We start from the raw sequence: 18,729 nt of genomic DNA, 5'->3' as shown, positions 1-18,729 counted from the left end.
GGAAGTAAGAATTTACATCTTATAAATAATCATCATTCTATCATTTTTGGAAAATAAACAATTAGGAAAAAAAATATTAAAAATAATGATTTTCATGAAAATTACTAAAAAAAAATATTTAACAACCGTTTTTTTTTTCACAAAAAAAAAATATAAAACTCAAGAAAACACGTTTAATAACGAAAAACTCTGTTTTCTATTATTAAAAAAAAATTAAATATGAAAATTATTTTTAAAAATATTAAAAACAAATTATTTCATGTTTTCAAATAGACATTTACTCTATGTAGTAAGAGTTTTTAAAAAAATTATTTTTTAAAATAGTTCTCAAACTAACCTTTAAATTTTATATAGAAAAATTAAAATAAATTTGATATAAAATTAATTTACTAATTTTAAATCTATTATTTATTTATTTATTATTTTATTTTTTCCTCCTATTCTATTTTCCTTCAAAATTTCAAAACATATTAACAAAAAAGAGATATCTTAAAATTTAGAAAATTGCATACCAGTGTTTGACATTTTATCTAGAATATGCTATAGAAAGCAAGAAATTTAATTTGGTAAAAAAAAAAGGAAGAAGAAGAAGAAGGAAAGTAATAAAAAAAAGTCAAAATATTTTATTTAGTAAAAGATGGAAAATTTAGATAAAGTATTTTCCTCGAAATTTTCGTGATTGCTAACCTCAATACAATGAATTTAAGGAAAATCAAAGGTTTTGAAAGAAAATAATAATTCCTACTAAAAATTAACTTGTTGTAATTACTGATCCTAAAATTAAGGAAACTATTTAAAATTTAAAATCAACTTGGCAAACTTATTCTTATAAAAACTAGTTATGGCGTGAAATTTAAGTCTTATTTAGAAAATTGTTTTTGAAAATAGTTATGAAAAATAATTTCTCATTTTACTTCATTTTTAATTATTATCCATATTTAAATAATTATTTTTTAAAATAACCCTAACAACCCAAAGAAAAGTGAGAAAACAACTTAAAAATCTAAAAACACCTTTTTTTTTTTTTTTTTTTTTCTTTTTGGGAAAATCATCTAACCATACACCAATTACAAAAAATATGAGATTTTGGAACTTTACTTTTTTCTTTTTAATTTTAGTGTAAAATTCCAATAGTGCTTTCAAATTTGTTCCACAATTACCCTCAAAAGTAAAAGACAAAGTACAGACCAATTTAATGTTATTTGTTAACAAGTACATGAGTCATTTAATTTTATTATTTTCTCACATTAATATATCTCCCTTACCACTTATCACGTTTCCACCTTTTTCTTTTTTTCTTTTTTTTTTCCTTTCCTATCACCATAATCCATTGTCACCTATTATAGTTATTATTATTATTTTTCTTTTTTGTCTTTATATTCTTTTTAATATGCTCGTGCATTTTTAATAAAACTTCTTTAATGTAAATTTATTTTTACTCTCTAATTTGTCTATATTTATTGATTTTAATTATTTTTTTGACATATTAAACTTAAAATGATAATATATAATAAATAATCAATATAACAAATTATATATATATATATATATATAATGTACAAAAATGAAAATATTAAATTTTATAAATTAAGGTTTAAATTTAAAAACTCCATTTTATTATTTAGAAGTTTATGATATAAGATTTTTTATATTAAAACTAAACAAAAGATTTATTTATTTTGTAAATTCTATCACAGTAAAAATATCATCGTAATACTATTTTATTATTTACATTATTTTTATTTTTATTTTTATTTTAAATTTCTCATATCAAAATCACAATAAGTGACGGTACTTTTATCATTTTTCTTATGATTTTAAATTGATTGTGGATCTAACTTTTTTTTTTGTTAAAATCTTTAATTTTTAATTAAAATAAAATATAAAAAATATATTTTTTTCATAAAAAATTGTATTTAACCTTTTATATTAATTTAATAAAAAATAGGTACATCCTTAAAAAAATAGGTAAATTAATGCTTAAGAGAATCGAAAACACTATCATACTTATCATGGTGTATATATTCCTTTAAGACCCTTGATAAGTAATTGGAGGTCTTTGCCCACCTCAAAAAGAACTTTGGGATCCTAGGTATATCCATTCTTAGAGGAACCAAGACCCCTATTTTCATTTTCATGGTTCATATATTCCTTTGGGGCCCCTTGAGAAGGAATTAGAGATTATTCCCCACCTTAAAACGGATATTGGAACCCAAGGTACATCCTAAAGACAATTTGGTGTATCATTTATAAAATTTGGTACATATTTCATAAAATTTGGCACATCCTTAAAAAAATTTTGTACATCCAATCCATGAGCTACCAGGACCTCTATATTATTACCCATGGTTTGTTTATTTCTTTAAGGATCTTTAGGAAGTAATTAAAGGTTGTTCCCTACTCAGAAACGAACTTTGGAACCTTAGGTACATCCTTAAGGAAATTTAGTACATCGTTAAAAAATTTTGGTACATCCAATCCTCCGGCTATCGAGACCCCTATCTATCTTCCCATGGTCCATATTATCATTTGACGACCCTTAGGTAGTGATTGAAGGTCATTCCCCACATCAGAACAAACTTTGGCACTCTTGGTACATTCTTTACAAAATTTGGTACATCCTTAAAAATATTTGGTACATATTTGAGTTATTGAAACCTCTATCTTATTACCCATGGTTCGTTTATTCCTTTAGGGATCTTTGGGAAGTGATTAGAGATCGTTCCTTACTCCGAAATGAACTTTGGAACACTTATCTCCATTTTCATAGTTCATTTCTTCCTTTGGAGACCCTCAGGAAGTTATTTAAGGTCGTTCCCCACCTCATAAAGGACTTTGGCAACATTAGTACATCATTTACAAAATTTGGTACATCTTTCACAAAATTTAATACATTATGAAGGATGTACCAAATTTTGTGAATGATGTACCAAGGGTTCCAAAGTGCATTTCGAGGTAGGGATCAACCCCCAATCACTTCCTTACAGGTTCCAAAATGAAATCATGTGTCATCCATGTTCAAATAGGGGTCCCGGAAGCGATAGGATTGGATGTACCAAATTTAATAAATGATGTACTAAATTTTAGGAAGGATGTACCAAGGGTTCCAAGGTGGGGATTGGCCCCCAATAACTTTCTTATGAGTTTCTAAATGAAATTATGGACCATCCATGTTTAGATGGGGGTCCCGGAAGTGATAGGATCAGATATACCAAATTTAATGAAGGATGTACCAAATTTTGTGAAGGATGTACCAAGGGTTCCAAAGTGCGTTTTAAGGTGAGGATCAACCCCCAATCATTTCTTTATGCATTTCTAAATGAAATTATGGACCATCCATGTTTAGATGTGGGTCTCGGAAATGATAGGATCGGATGTACCAAATTTAATGAAGGATGTACCAAATTTTGTGAAGGATGTGCCAAGGTTGTGCTCTTTATTAGTGCACATAGCTTACCAATATAATGGTTTTAGCAATAGGCATGCCTCTAAAATCAAGGGTGTGCTCCTAGTTTGCATACTACATATAGTATACTAAAATAATGTTATCATACCCATGGGCATGCCTATGCAACGAAGGGTGCACTCTTACTTTGCCTTCTGCATGTAGCATAGTAATATGATGTCATTCAACCATAGGCATGCCTTTGAAATGGAAGGTGCACCCCTAGATTGCCTTCTGCACATAACATATCAAACTAATGTTATTGTATAAAAAAATTCCATTTATTCTAAGGATAAGGTGTAAATGTTCGAATGCTTTCCCAATGTGTTAATGGGTCAACCTTCCTTTTACCGACTCCTCACATAACACGAAGTCAATCCCCACCTCAAGGATTTGGCACATCCTTCACAAAATTTGATACATCCTTCATTAAATTTAGTACATCCGATCTTATCACTTCTAAGACCCCCATCTAAACATGAATGGTCCATAATTTCATTTAGAAACCTATAAGAAAGTGATTGGGGGCCGATCCCCACCTCGAAACACACTTTAGAACCTTTGGTACATCCTTTACAAAATTTGATACATCCTTCATTAAATTTGGTACATTCTTCATTAAATTTGGTACATCCGATCCTAAAGCTTTCGGGGCCCCCATCTGAATATGGGTGGTTCATAATTTCATTTTGGAACCCATAAGGAAGTGTTAAGGGGTTGATCCCCACCTCGTAACGCACTTTGGAACCCTTGGTACATACTTCACAAAAATTTGGTACGTTTGATCCTATCACTTCCGGGACCCCCATCTGAACATGGATGGTCCATAATTAAATTTAGAAACCCATAACAAAGTAATTGGAGGTCAATCCCCACCTTAGAACGCACTTTGAAACCCTTGGTATATCCTTCACAATTTTGTACATTCTTCATTAAATTTGGTACATCCCATCCTAACGCTTCCGAGACCCCCATCTGAACATGAATGGTCCATAATTTCATTTAGAAACCCACAAGAAAGTGATTAGGGGCCGATCCCTACCTCGAAACGCACTTTGGAACCCTTGGTACATCATTCCCAAAATTTGGTACATTCGATCCTATTAGTTATGGGATCCTCATTTGAACATGGATGGTTCATGATTTCATTTTGGAACCCATAAGAAATTGATTGGGAGTCGATCCCCACCTTGGAACACACTTTGGAACCCTTGGTACATCCTTCCCAAATTTTGGTACATCATTCGTTAAATTTGGTACATCCAATCCTATCTCTTCTAGGACCCCCATCTAAACATGAATGATTCATAATTTCATTTAGAAACCCATAAGAAAGTGATTGGGGGTCGATCCCCACCTTAAAACGCAATTTGGAACCCTTGGTACATCATTCACAAAATTTGGTACATTCTTCGTTAAATTTGATACATTCGATCCTATCGCTTCTTGGACCCCCATCTGAACATGAATGATCCATAATTTCATTTAGAAACCCATAAGAAAGTGATTGGGGGCCGATTCCCACATCAGAACACGCTTTGGAACCCTTGGTACATCCTTCCCAAAATTTGGTACATCCGATCCTATTGCTTATGGGACCCCCATTTGAACATGGATGGTCCATGATTTCATTTTGGAATCCATAAGAAAGTGTTTGGGGGTCGATCCCCACCTCGAAACGCACTTTGGAACCTTTGGTACACCTTTCACAAAATTTTGTACATCCTTCATTAAATTTGGTACATTCTTCATTAAATTTTTGTACATTCCATCCTATTGCTTCTAGGACCCACATCTGAACATGGATGGTCCATAATTTCATTTGGAAACCCATAAGGAAGTGTTTGGGGGCCGATCCCCACCTTGGAACGCATTTTGGAACCCTTGGTATATCATTCACAAAATTTGGTATATCTTTCATTAAATTTGGTACATCCGATCTTATTGTTTTCGGGATCCTCATCTGAATATGGATGGTCCATGATTTCATTTTGAAACCCATAAGGAAGTGATTGAGGGACGATCCCCACCTCGAAATACACTTTTGAACCCTTGGTACATCCTTCACAAAATTTGGTACATCCTTCATTAAATTTGGTATATCTGAACCTATTGCTTTTGGGACCCCCATCTGAACATGGATGATTCATGATTTCATTTTGAAACCCATAAGGAAGTGATTGAGGGTTGATTCCCATTTTGGAACACACTTTGGAACCCTTGGTACATTCTTCACAAAATTTGGTACATCCTTCATTAAATTTGGTACATCCCATCCTATCGCTTTTAGGACTCTCATCTAAACATGGATGATCCATAATTTCATTTAGAAACCTATAAGAAAGTGATTGGGGGTCGATCCTCGCTTTGAAACGCACTTTGGAACGCTTGGTACATCCCTCTCAAAATTTGGTACATCATTCATTAAATTTGGTACATCCAATCCTATTGTTTTCGGGTCCCCCATCTGAACATGGATGATACATGATTTCATTTTGGAACCCATAAGGAAGTGATTGGGGGTCGATCTCCACCTCAGAATGCACTTTGGAACCTTTGGTACATCCTTCACAAAATTTGGTATATCCTTCATAATGTACCAAATTTTGTGAAGGAAGTACCAAATTTTGTTAAGAATGTATCAAAATTTTTAAATGATATACCAAATTTTTTAAATGATGCACCAATGTTGCCAAAGTCCGTTATGAGACGGGGAACGACCTTCAATAACTTCCTGAGGGTCTCCAAATGAAGAAATGGATTATGAAAATGAAGATAAGTGTTCCGTTAGCTCAAGGATTGGATGTATCAAATTTTCTCAATGATGTACCTAGGGTTCCAAAGTTCATTTCGGAGTAGGGAACGATCTCCAATCACTTCCTAAAGATCCCTAAAGGAATAATCGGACCATGGGTAATAAGATAGAGGTTTCAATAGCTCAAGTATGTACCAAATATTTTTAAGGATGTATCAAATTTTGTAAAGAATGTACCAAGAGTGCCAAAGTTCGTTCTGATGTGGGGAATGACCTTCAATCACTACTTAAAAGTCCTCAAATGATAATATGGACCATGGGAAGATAGATAGGGGTCTCGATAGTCGGAGGATTGGATGTACTAAAATTTCTTAACGATGTACCAAAGTTTGTTTCTGAGTAGGGAACGACCTTTAATTACTTCCTAAAGATTCCTAAAGAAATAAACAAACCATGGGTAATAATATAGAGGTCCTAGTAGCTCATGAATTGGATGTACAAAATTGTTTTAAGGATATGCCAAATTTTATGAAATATGTACCAAATTTTATAAATGATACACCAAATTGTCGTTAAGAAGTACCTTGGGTTCCAATATCCGTTTTAAGGTGGGGAATAACCTCTAATTCCGTCTCAAGGGTCCCCAAAGGAATACATGAACCATGAAAATGAAAATAGGGATCTTGGTTCCTCTAAGAATGGATATACTTAGGATCCCAAAGTTCTTTTTGGGGTGGGCAAAGACCTCCAATTACTTATCAAGGGTCCTAAAGGAATATATACACTATGATAAGTATGATAGTGTTTTCGATTTTTTTAAGCATTAATTTACCTATTTTTTTAAGGATGTACCTATTTTTTATTAAATTAATATAAAAGGTTAAATACAATTTTTTATGAAAAAAATATATTTTTTTATATTTTCTCCCTTTAAAGGGAGGTGGGACTGAAACAAGAAAATTAAAATTTTCTTTAGAAAAAAAAAGAAAAAAGAAAAAAAAGTCAAGATAATTTGATTTGATTTCAGTTTTATTAATATGGAAAAATTCTTTGAATTCCTCCACTCTGTACACATGGCATGTTAGTATTCGTCCAATAATATTCAAAAATCAAAATAATTTGATTTGATTTTCAGTCTTATTAATAAAGGAAAAAAAATTTGGTGTCATTTTCCCGATTTGTACAGTTGGTGTGTTTTTATTGGGCCAATAATATTCAACTAACTTGGGTTTTGGAGGCCTCATGGATGTCATTTTCTTTCATTAATTTAAAATTTATGATTCGTCCTTCACTTTGCTCTCATTTTTCTTGTTCTGTCCGATGTCGTTCTTGTGATTATTAAAAAAAGTAGAATTTCAATTTATTGTTTGATTTGTGAATTGAAATTCTACTTTTTAATAATAGACCCTAAATTTTAAGCCATGTCCACCTTATGATGCCATATAAAAAAATACCGATTAAATATCATCACGTACATAAAATACGTTTATATTTTTGCATTTGAATCACGTTTAGAGCCTGTTTAATAGTGATTTTATAAAATATTTTTAATACTTTAAAATTTTTATTATTAAAAAATTAAAAATATTAAAAAAAAACTTTCTAAAATCACTCCCAAACCCATTCTTAGAGTATATTTGACAACATTCTTACTTAAAAGTGTTTTTTCTAAAAGTATTTTTAAGAAAATCATCTATCAAATGTTTTTTCATAAAACAGGGTTTAGGGTGATTTTTTAATATTACTAATAAATTTTTTAGAATTTTAAAAGTGTTTCCTAAAATTTATCAAACACCTCATTTTTTTTCAAAAATACTTTTTAAGCTAAAAACACTTCTTAAAATCATTATCAAACATAATTTAAAATATATTTAATAGTATTTTTACTCGAAAAACTTATAGTATAATTTGAACACCTAATTTTTTTTAAAATCGCTTTTAAAACTAAAAATGCTTTATAAAATTGTTAACAAACGGACTCTTATTTGCATTTAAATTTTATTTCGTTGTATCTTTGTTCTTTAGTCATATATATTAAAATTTGAGATTCAAAATTTCAAATCCATATATTAAAACTTAAAAAAAAAAAAAAAAGAGTTAATCAACTTCTTTATGGTTGTGTCTTTTTTTTTTTTTTTTATCCTATAATTTAATTATCAACTTCACAAAGGTTATGAGGTGTGTTTCCATGGTTTTCATGGTGGTGATATGCTATATGAAATCCTAACTCATGAAATGATATAATTAGGTGTGGCAAAATTTAAGGTAGTATTGTTTTGTCCATCTTAAAAGGGTCTTTTAATATATATATATATATATATATATATATATATATATATATATATATATATATATAAATAAAATTAGTTTATCTAAAATTTTAATTTAAATAATTTAAATTGTCTTGAAATGTTTCTCCAATTAATTTTGCACAAAATATTCCATGTGATTTTTTTATGCACAACCTATATTAATAAAAATCTATTAAAAATTTAAGGAATTTATTATTTAATTAAAATTTTTAATTATATTAATAATATTCAAATTTTAATTTATCTATTATTTATTTATGTTTGAACATCAACTTTGTTTTTAATTTTAGATGAAGTTATGTGATAGATGATAATGGAACACAAAAAGAGTTAGGTAACAAAACATAAGACAAAAAATAAGGAAAAATAAATGTAGAAACTCTTTGGTTATGTTTGGTTTATGGGAAATTTGGGAAAAATATGAAAGAAGGAAATTAGATCCATTAAAATTTATTTTATAATTAAATTAATTAAAAATTGATTCTCAAAGCACTAATTTTTTTTTCACAAATGAATTTTCTTTTAAATGCCAAACTAGGCCAAAATGAGATTATTTATTTATTTATTTATTATTATTATTATTATTATTTTAATTTTTTTGTTGTGGTTGACCATATTATAAAAAGGGTTTAATGCATTGTTACAAAATGAATAATGTTACTTTTTTGTCCGTCACATTTAATTTCCCTAATTATATGTCATGGGGTGATTGTCTATTAAAAAGTTGTTAATGTACATTATTACCTATTTGGAATGATTTTATATATATTTGTATAGTTTATTAAATAAAATATTTACAAAAAATGGTGTTTATAAAAACATTTTCAAAATTATAGCAATTTAAAAAAGTATTTTCAAAATTTTTGACAATTTAGGGAGTAAGGGGAGATGGTTGATTTCGGAAAAAAGTTTGAAATTTTATAATACGAATGATTTTTTATCCTTATATTGTATCATTTTTGTGGAGTAACCAACAGAATTAAAAAAATTAAAATAAATAATTATTGTCTACTAAAAATAAAATTGAAAATTTATTTTATTTTCGGTTTATATGATGATATTTAACTCTATATGACTTATTACTTAAAGTCATTTTTTATTTTAAGTTATGATATTAAGTTATTTTGATAAATATATTTAATAATTTAAATTAAGTTATTAAATCCTTTTAATTCATTAGATTAATTTACTAATTTTTATTATTTAATAAAGAAAGAAATATAATCTAAATATATATTTTATTTATTTTTAACAAATATGTTTTGTCTCGAAAGCTAAATCATAATTATTCCTTAAAAAAATGGAAAAATAAAAAATAAAAAATAAAAACTAGAAAGAGAGGAAGGAGTTAGAGAAAAGGGAGGGAGGTTAGTTCTTCTCGCGGCTAGGGCAAATATCTTCAAACACCGTCAGTCTCCTCCTCCTCGGTTTCATCGGACGATTGAGAAAGCGGTTATTAAAAGCGTTCACCTCTTCCCTTGATGGCGGCTTGTCTGTTGATGAAGAACCTGGCAACTTAACCTCAATGCCGTCGTCCAGAGGCGACCAGTCAGCGGCAGTGGCGGCGGTCGTGGTGGTTTGAGATGTGGAAGCGGAGGATGTTTGGTGGGTTGGTGGCGGGGAAGCAGACGGAAGCTGGTGAGAGAAGGGGCATCTTGGGCTGTATGGGCATGAGCCGGTGGCAGCAAATTGTTTGCAAATCTTTTCCTGGACAAAAATAAATACAAAATATTTAATAAATTCTTTTTTATTAATTAACTACAAAATATTTACCTCTGGTTTGTTCCTCATTGAATCACGAACTAGACGGGCAATCTGCATGGAAATAAGAATTTGCATCTTATAAATAGTCATCATTCTATCATTTTTGGAAAATAAACAATTAGGAAAAAATATTAAAAATAATATTTTTCATGAAAAATACTAAAAATATATTTAACACCTGTTTTTCTATTTTCCACAAAAAAAAAAAAAAAAAAAAATCAAGCAAGTTTAATAACGAAAAATTCTGTTTTTAATTATTAAAAAAGAAAATATTAAATGTAAAATTATTTTTAAAAATTGTTTTTTAGAACTATTTTTAAAAACAGTTCTCAAATTAACCTTTAATTTTTATATAAAAAAATTTAAAAATTTAAAATAAATTTTATATAAAAATAATTATTATTTTTAAATCTATTATTTATTTATTTACTTATTATTTTATTTTTCTCTCCTATTCTATTTTCCTTTAAAATTTCAAAACATATTAGCAAAAAAGAGATATATTAAAATTTAGAAAATTGCATACCGGTGTTTGACATTCTATCTAGAACTGCTATAGAAAGCAAGAAAATTAATTTGGTAAAAATAAAATAAAAAGAAGGAAAGCAATAAAAAAAAGTCATAATATTTTATTTAGTAAAAGATGGGAAATTTAGATAAAGTATTTTCCTCAAAATTTTCATGATTGCTAACCTCAATACCATGAATTATTTTTCTTGCTATTTTTTTTTTTCAAATCAAAGGTTTTGAAAGAAAATAATAATTCCTACTAAAAATTAACTTGTTGTAATTACTAATCCTAAAATTAAGGAAACTATTTAAAATTTGAAATCAACTTGGCAAACTTATTCCTATAAAAACTAGTTATGGCTTGAAATTTAAGCCTTATTTGGAAAATTACTTTTGAAAATAGTTATGAAAAATAATTTCTCATTTTACTTCATTTTTAATTATTATCCATATTTAAATAATTATTTTTTAAAATAACCCTAACAACCCAAAGAAAAGTGAGAAAACAACTTAAAAAATCTAAAAACGCCTTTTTTTTTTCCTTTTCCTTTATGATGCTCTGTCTTTTTCAAACCCTTAAATTAAAAGGAGAAAAGTTTAGAAACAGCCAATACTTATAAAAATCACATCTAATAAAAAAATATTAAAGAAAAATCAAGTGTAAATGATAAAATTTAAAAAGCATTTCTAAAAAAAAAAAAAAATCAATTTTTCCTATAAAGGTAAAACATGTGATTCTTTTAGGTTATGTTTAATTTTCAGAAAATATTTAAAATATATATTAAGGAATATTTTCTCATTTGATTGTATTATAAAAATTATGAAATATTATAAAATACAATGAAATATTAAAATAAATAAAATATATTTTAAGTAGCATATAAAAATAAGTTATTGATTTTAAATCCAAATTTTTATTTTTCATTTCATTTTTTTTTCTATTGTATTTTCCCTCGAATATTTCATAACCAAACATAATTTTAAAGAAAAAGCTTTCACTAAAAACACTATCAATCCCACCTTGAAAATATCCCGTTGACAAACAACTCTCAAACCTCATTTCTTGTTGAAAAAACCTTAGTTTTAAAAACGGGTCCGGATCGGCCGGTCTGACCGTCGGCCGATCATGCTCCCGGTTCGGTCATTTAGACTGGAAATAGGTAGAACCGGGATCAGACCGGTTGAATCGGTAGTCCAACTACTGAACCAGACGAACCGGTCGGTTCCCTCCAAATCGGACAATTCAATTATTTTATTTTTATTTTTAGCATCAAAACGACGTCGTTTTGGAGGACCTCCTTCCAAACCCTTCTCCTTATATCTGCAACAACTGTAGCCCGCCTCTAGGCCCGCTCCCAACGCGTCGTGACAGGCTCCCACCGCTGTAACCGCCGCCCCCTTGACTTGTGCAGTGGCAGTAGCTGCTCCAACCCTCAGTTGTAACCCCTTCTCCTCTTCGGCCGGTTGTAACCCCACCCTCCTCCTCGGCCTGTGCAGCAGCAATAGCTACTCACTTTTTATTTTCAACCTCTTAATCCAACCTCCCTAGACCATGGGTTGAAGATGTTTTGCCGGGGTGTAGAGTCATTTGGACCCTACTAGGACCAAGTGCTGGAGTACCGGAAGATGAGTAGGGAGAGGCCAGACGAGGTGTTGTTTTTGAAATACGAAGATCTCAAGGAGGTTATCATTACTCACATCAAAAGGTTAGCGCACTTCTTGAGCTTTCCTTTTTATGAGGAGGAAGAGAGAGTGGGGATTATAGAGGAAATATCAAGGTTGTATAGTCTTCAGAGTCTTACAAATTTGAAGGTGAACAAGATTGCAAAACGCCCCTGCGGATTTAAAAACTCGACGCACTTTAGGAAAGGCGAAGTGGGAGATTGGGGGTAGATCGCACTCGACCCCCCCTCCCCGGCCTGTGCAGTGGCAGTAGCTGCTCAATTTTTATTTTTTAAAAAATTTATTTTTTATGTTTTATTACTTTAATATTTATTATTTAATGTGTTATTTTTATTTGTTCATTTTAATTTTGATAGATATTGTAAAAATTTAGATAGAATTTATTATTTTTTTTAATTTTAATAATATATAAAATAATAAAATATAAATTCATGACGTCACTGGTTCGATCGTGGTTCAATCATCAGTTTGACCAGTGAACCGTGAACCAATAACTTTTCCGGTTCAATGATCGGTATGATTCTGAAAACATTGAAAAAAACAAAAACAAACTATAGTTTTGTGATTATTGAATCAAATTTTCTATCACAGTAATGTCGGAGAAAATTGAATTTAGTTTTGCTATATGTACATCATGTAAATAATATAAATTTTATGCGGAGCCAACAAACATAAACAATATATAAATAAATAAACAATATAAAAGAAAAGAAAAGAAGAAAAAAAAAAAACCCAAAACTATTGTCCTTACTTGGATTAGGGAAGAAAGCCAAAGAAAAATTAGTAGACACGGATATGGTATTTCTGTTTCTGCACTCTTTGGATTCTATTGATCGAGTAAAGCCCCTTTTTATAGAGTGGAGATGATGGCTTCCTTAAATAAAAAGAATTTCACTTTTTTTTTTTTAATTCCTTACGTGGCAATCAAAGATTAGTTGGTAGAGGATTCTATTATTTATTCAAAAAATAAAATACATGTGTACTGGGTATGCCTATGTACATGTCACGTTACATGTTATTTAATAAAATTTGTTAAATATTTAATAAAAAAATTTAAAATTTAAAATAAATTTTTTATTATAATTATAATAATGAATGTTTTTTATTTATTAGATATATATGTATAAAGAATAAAAAGTTAACATTTTGATGTTATTGTAAAATATTTTTTATTAAAACTATGTTTGATAATATCTTGAGAAATAAAAATCATTTATGAATAATAATAATAATAATTTAAAGTAACTTGTTAAATCTATAACCATTTTTTCATGTTAAGAAAGATATTTTTTTATTGTTTTTCTATTTTTATTTTCATTTTGACAATTTATAACTATTTAAATTATAATAATTCTTTCAGAAATTAAAAAAGCTGAAAATAAAATTTGTGTACTTTCTTAAATTTTAAATTTTTTTTTTAAATTTTAAAGTACATAGCATGAATACCTAACTTTTGTATAAGAATTCTTATATTTTATACAAAGTTTTCTATTTCTAAAAATATGAAATAAGAAATATATCTAAACATATATACTAAATTTATTGATTTTTATGTGTATTATGGTTTCTTTTACCATTTTTTGATACCAATATCATGCACATTAAAATGAGATTTCTTTCCTATTGTGTTATGAAATCGTATTAGTCTTGATTTTAGTACTAAAATAAACAATTACAATGTAATATGAATAAATGATTGACAACATTTAATAAAATAAAATATTTAATATAGAGTATATTAGGCAGAAAATTAACATTTTGATTTTTATATCACTATTTTTAATTTTAATTCAGCATTTTTCTTGGTGATCCTTTTCACTTCATATTTGCAAGTAACACGATACTTGGGGAAATAGAAAAAAAAAAAGGTTTAATTAAAATGAAGAAAATTAAGGAAAGAGTAGAGAGTTGTGTTGCAATATTGTTGATAACAAGGAAAAAAAATGAAATGATTAATGACTGGTTGCTTATGAGGCGAAGATGTATCCACACCACATCAAGAGAATAGGCCCATTATCTAAAGAAATATAGAAAGAGAAGCAGCAGGGAAGATTGACACCAAGTGTGTATACGTGATGAAGAAGAGGGAAGTCAAGGAGTAGCCTCCCTGCTAGGGCATATCTCTTCAAAAACTGGCAGTCTCCTCCTTGGAGTTGTGGGACCATAGAGAAAAGTGTTGATGTAGGTGTTTACCTCGTCCCTTGACGCTGGTTTCTCTGCTGAAGAACCTGGCAGCACAACCTCAATGCCGTCGTCCATGGGCGACCAGTCAGCGGTGGTCTTGGTGGGGGTGGCAGTCTTGATGGTGGGGGTGGTGGCAGCTGTGTGTTGAGGTCTAGAAGGGGAGGGTGTTTGCTGGGTTGTTGATAGTAGAGACTGAAGCTGATGAGAAAAACGGCACCTTGGGCCGTATGGGCATGTTCCAGTTACAGCAAATTGCTTGCAAACGTTTCCCTGAACGCACCAACAAATAATTTCAATCAATTGCAGAACAAGCGCTAAATCATAAAAATAAACACAAAAATAATAATAGATAGATATATTATTTTCCAATTAAAAATAAGGTAAATAGAATCTTAAACAACTAAACATGAAAATATCATTTTCCTTTGTATTTTTTTTTTTTCCCATTTTTCAAACCTAACACAACCTATTAGGGTTCCACTGGATTCAGTTAATTCTCTTTTATTTTTTATTTTCTACCATTCAGTTCATTTTCATCTTCAGAGCCGCTTACCTCGGGTCTGGTCCTCATAGAATAACGTAATGGACGAAGCTCCTCCTTTCCGTGGGCAAACTGCGTGAAGGAACACGAGTATAAAGAATCATTCTAAGAAAATCAAAAATTGAATTTTAGAAATCATCTAAAAAGTATTGGACATCAAATCTCGATCAGATAAAACGTATGCTCAACTCTTGATGATTGAGCTGCGCAGACGGAAGATCTCGAAGTTTTTCCTCGATCGAAAGAATTTGATGATAATATATATTAATATATTCTCCTCCCCGCCCAACCAGAACTGACTATTCAATAACTGGCGTTTTGAAAGAGTAAATTTCGGATCTAATAAAGAGGCATTAACAAAATTGGAAAGCAAAGATTTCGACAGAAAAATATTTGAATTTCCTTAAAAAGATTTGAAGATGAAGATGTCAAACTAATCACAATGGCACATTGAATTTCCTTAATAAACTGATCACAATGGCACGTTGAAGATGTCAAAAGTTATCGATTTAATTTTGTTATAAAATTAGACGCCTTTAAGATGTGTTCTTATGTAGAAAATTGAATGTCCGAGAACTGACCTGGCATTTTGCTCCATATCGGCAACTCGCTAAGTCCTCCCAAGACCGGCAAATCTCCGTCTTGTAAAGTCCGTTGCCGGACGCCGCTGCAGCCGAGGACGATCCGCTGGAATCGGAGGACACCGACCTCATCCCCTTCATGCCGGCCATGGATTCCACCATAATTCCGTCCATCACCAGTACATCCTCCTCCACCTTTACCGCCGGTGTCGGCGTCACCTCTAAGTTCTCCACCAGCGAAAGCGGCGATCCACGGGACGGAAGGGATCCAAGGCCGTCGCTGCTGCTGTGTTGGTAATGCGTGAGCAATGACCGGTACATGGAGGCGTCGCTCACCGGAGTTGTGAAACCGTCACCGGCCGCCGCGCCAGAGCGCATGTACCACATCAGTGCCGGGTCCATTTGTGAAGCGATCTTAAAAATTTTCGAGGCGTTGCTACTGTAAATGCCTTGATCTTCTTCCATGAATTCTCTCTCCATCTGTGCACTGAAGAACAAACTCGAGATTTTCAAATTTCTTCCAGTTCCCGCCAGAACAAGAAATTCTAGAAAAACAAATAATTCAGCAATCCAAAACGACAATTGAATCGAATAAAGAACAAAAAAGGTTTAGCAAGACAAACAATAAAATTCTAAAAAAAAAACCAAACATGAGGCATTGAATCGAGTACGATGAATGAGATTTATACCCCAAGCTCACTTTACAGAGAAAAAATGGCGTAAGCTCAGTTTTCACAGAAAAAAATAGCGTGAAGTTGGGAAGCTCAGTTTATGGAGGAAAAATGGCCTGAAGTTTAGCACCGATCAAATAATAAAGACAGACTCAATTGATACTTTCTAAGTTGCTAGAAGCGGAAGAATTTGAACAAAAATGATTCCATTTCCTATTTAAGACATCCGGAAGCTCAGAATTGAATGACATAGAAGATTGTACCAACACCAAATACAATTCCAAAAATTCGGATTTGAAGAGAATTCAATAAATGAATTTTATACCTGAAACTCAGTTGTAGAGAAAAATGTGATAAACTTTCGCCAGGATGATTGAAATTGAGCTAAAATCAACTAAAATCAATCCGCTTCCTCATTTATTTTCAATGGAATCATTAGAAAAGAAAGAGCCGATTTGGCTTAGAAATGGAACGGTTTGAATGATAGAGGGAAAGAAAGGGGAATTTAATGGAATGCTATTTTATTCTTGCCTGACTTCAACATTATTAGTAAGCAAATCCGTAATTAATTAACTAATCCTAATTTTAAGCATCGTTAAAATAAGATATGTATATCTTAGTATATTACATAATTTCAGATAAAAAAATATATATCTTAAGATATTATTTTTAAATTAATATGAAATATATAATTTCAGATAAAAATAATATCCTTAAATAATAAATCTAATTAATATGAAATCCTAAGACGATGTATGGAATTGAATATATTGTATTATATTTACATTTAATTTATAAAATAAAAAAATATAATATATATTATTTTACTATCACATATATTTGTTTAAAATAAAAATATATTGTATTGAAAAATATTGGATTTTCTCCAACATTTAATAATATTCACTATTACAATATTTAAAATTTATAAATAATATTTTTATATTACATACAAATAATTTATATATATTGTAAATATTAATATTATTCTATAATATATTTTGTAATTTTTTAGCTCTTATTTTTTAACTACGATTTTAATTTATAATCAAATTTTTTTTATAAAATAAGCAATATAAAAAATAAAATAAAGAATGAAAAAAAAACTTAAATTAACATATCTTATATAAAATAGATATAAAAAAATTGTGAATAATATATATCACTACTTATCCTAACCCATAATTGATTCATCATAAAATATGATAAATGATGAAATAACTTATCATCCTATTTTATTATCAATTAAATATGATAAAATGTATTATTTCTCGTTTATCTTATCTTATATTATATCCAGCTAACCAAACATGACCTTAAAGAATAAATACATTGATTTTGCAATACTTTTCTCATAATCCATTTTTTTTTTGAAAAATTTATGTCAAAACTTAAATATTGATTGGATGAGTTTTTTAATTGTTATGTGCCTTAAAAACATTTTCATGCATCTCCCCTAATTAATCTTACAATTTTAAAATCTTAAATGTACTATTTAAGCTTGGTGGATCCCCGACGCATTATGTCGACTTCTTTGTCTAAGTTAATATTTTTCAATTTACTTGTCAATTTATACTCTATTAAAACAAATATTTCGTTTTGTAAACGACAGTGTAACCTTGAGTTAAGATTATGTTTGTCACTATTATTTATTTTGTCAATAAAAAGTGATAGTAAAACATTTAACACAACCATTTATTTCATAATCATAAAATTTTATTTTGGAACCTACGAAACTTTTATTTATTTATTTCTTTTATTTTCCATAAAGAGTAGATTATCTTATAAAATTTTTTTATGTGTATTGTAAATAAAATTAGACCATCACATTAAAGACTTTCCGTTCTTTGCATAATGAATATCCCAAGTAAGAAGAAACTCTCTTAATAAAATATATATTATTTAGAGTAATATATATTTCTCTCAATTTTATAATATTTTGAATATTATATATTTATAAAATTTTATATGTTGAAAATAAAGTATAGATTTAAAAGCCATTTAATTCCTTTTACTATATATTTTGTTGCTTGTAAATATTAAATTAAATTATATAATATCTCTTTTATTTAATTTTTTATATTTAAAAAAGCAATGAAATATTATTTTCTATAGATAATAATTATCTTTTATTTAAAGAGGGAAATAAAAATATAAAAAACGGCGAGGATGAAAAAAAACAGAAATAGAAATACATGGTCACGTGCAAAGAGCATGCCCTATAGGCTTTCGAGGAACTGAAGAGAAAGCAATCGACATGAGAAAAAAAGAAAAGACGATCCT

The 18,729-nt window shown here is 29.4% G+C and overlaps 2 protein-coding genes across 5 annotated transcripts; both read right to left on the bottom strand.

Annotated features, from left to right (window-relative positions):
- Positions 1–9,858: 9,858 nt before the first annotated feature.
- On the bottom strand, positions 9,859–16,856 carry LOC117917987 (mRNA decay activator protein ZFP36-like). 4 transcript variants are annotated; one of them, XR_004651817.1, is made up of 5 exons: positions 15,776–16,340; positions 15,207–15,266; positions 14,529–14,923; positions 10,286–10,327; positions 9,859–10,219 (listed from the first exon to the last, which is right to left on the bottom strand). XR_004651817.1 is itself a non-coding variant. In XM_034834493.1 (4 exons), exons 1-3 carry the CDS (start codon positions 16,253–16,255, stop codon positions 14,561–14,563), a joined length of 903 nt encoding a protein of 300 aa, XP_034690384.1. In that variant the 5' UTR covers positions 16,256–16,340; the 3' UTR covers positions 9,859–10,219; positions 14,529–14,560. The 4 variants fall into 4 exon arrangements, 3 of the variants coding, with proteins under 3 accessions (XP_034690384.1, XP_034690382.1, XP_034690383.1); XM_034834493.1 differs by lacking the exon at positions 10,286–10,327; XM_034834491.1 differs by lacking the exons at positions 9,859–10,219; positions 10,286–10,327 and adding an exon at positions 16,772–16,856 and having other exon boundaries at positions 14,378–14,923; positions 15,776–16,262.
- LOC117919358 lies at positions 9,881–10,366 on the bottom strand. Its single transcript, XM_034836539.1, has 2 exons — positions 10,286–10,366; positions 9,881–10,219 (listed from the first exon to the last, which is right to left on the bottom strand). Exons 1-2 carry the CDS (start codon positions 10,364–10,366, stop codon positions 9,881–9,883), a joined length of 420 nt encoding a protein of 139 aa, XP_034692430.1.
- Positions 16,857–18,729: the final 1,873 nt, after the last annotated feature.

Source organism: Vitis riparia, chromosome 7 (assembly GCF_004353265.1).
Source record: "Vitis riparia cultivar Riparia Gloire de Montpellier isolate 1030 chromosome 7, EGFV_Vit.rip_1.0, whole genome shotgun sequence".
Taxonomy (NCBI): domain Eukaryota; kingdom Viridiplantae; phylum Streptophyta; class Magnoliopsida; order Vitales; family Vitaceae; genus Vitis; species Vitis riparia.
This window is presented reverse-complemented; position numbering and strand designations above follow the sequence as displayed.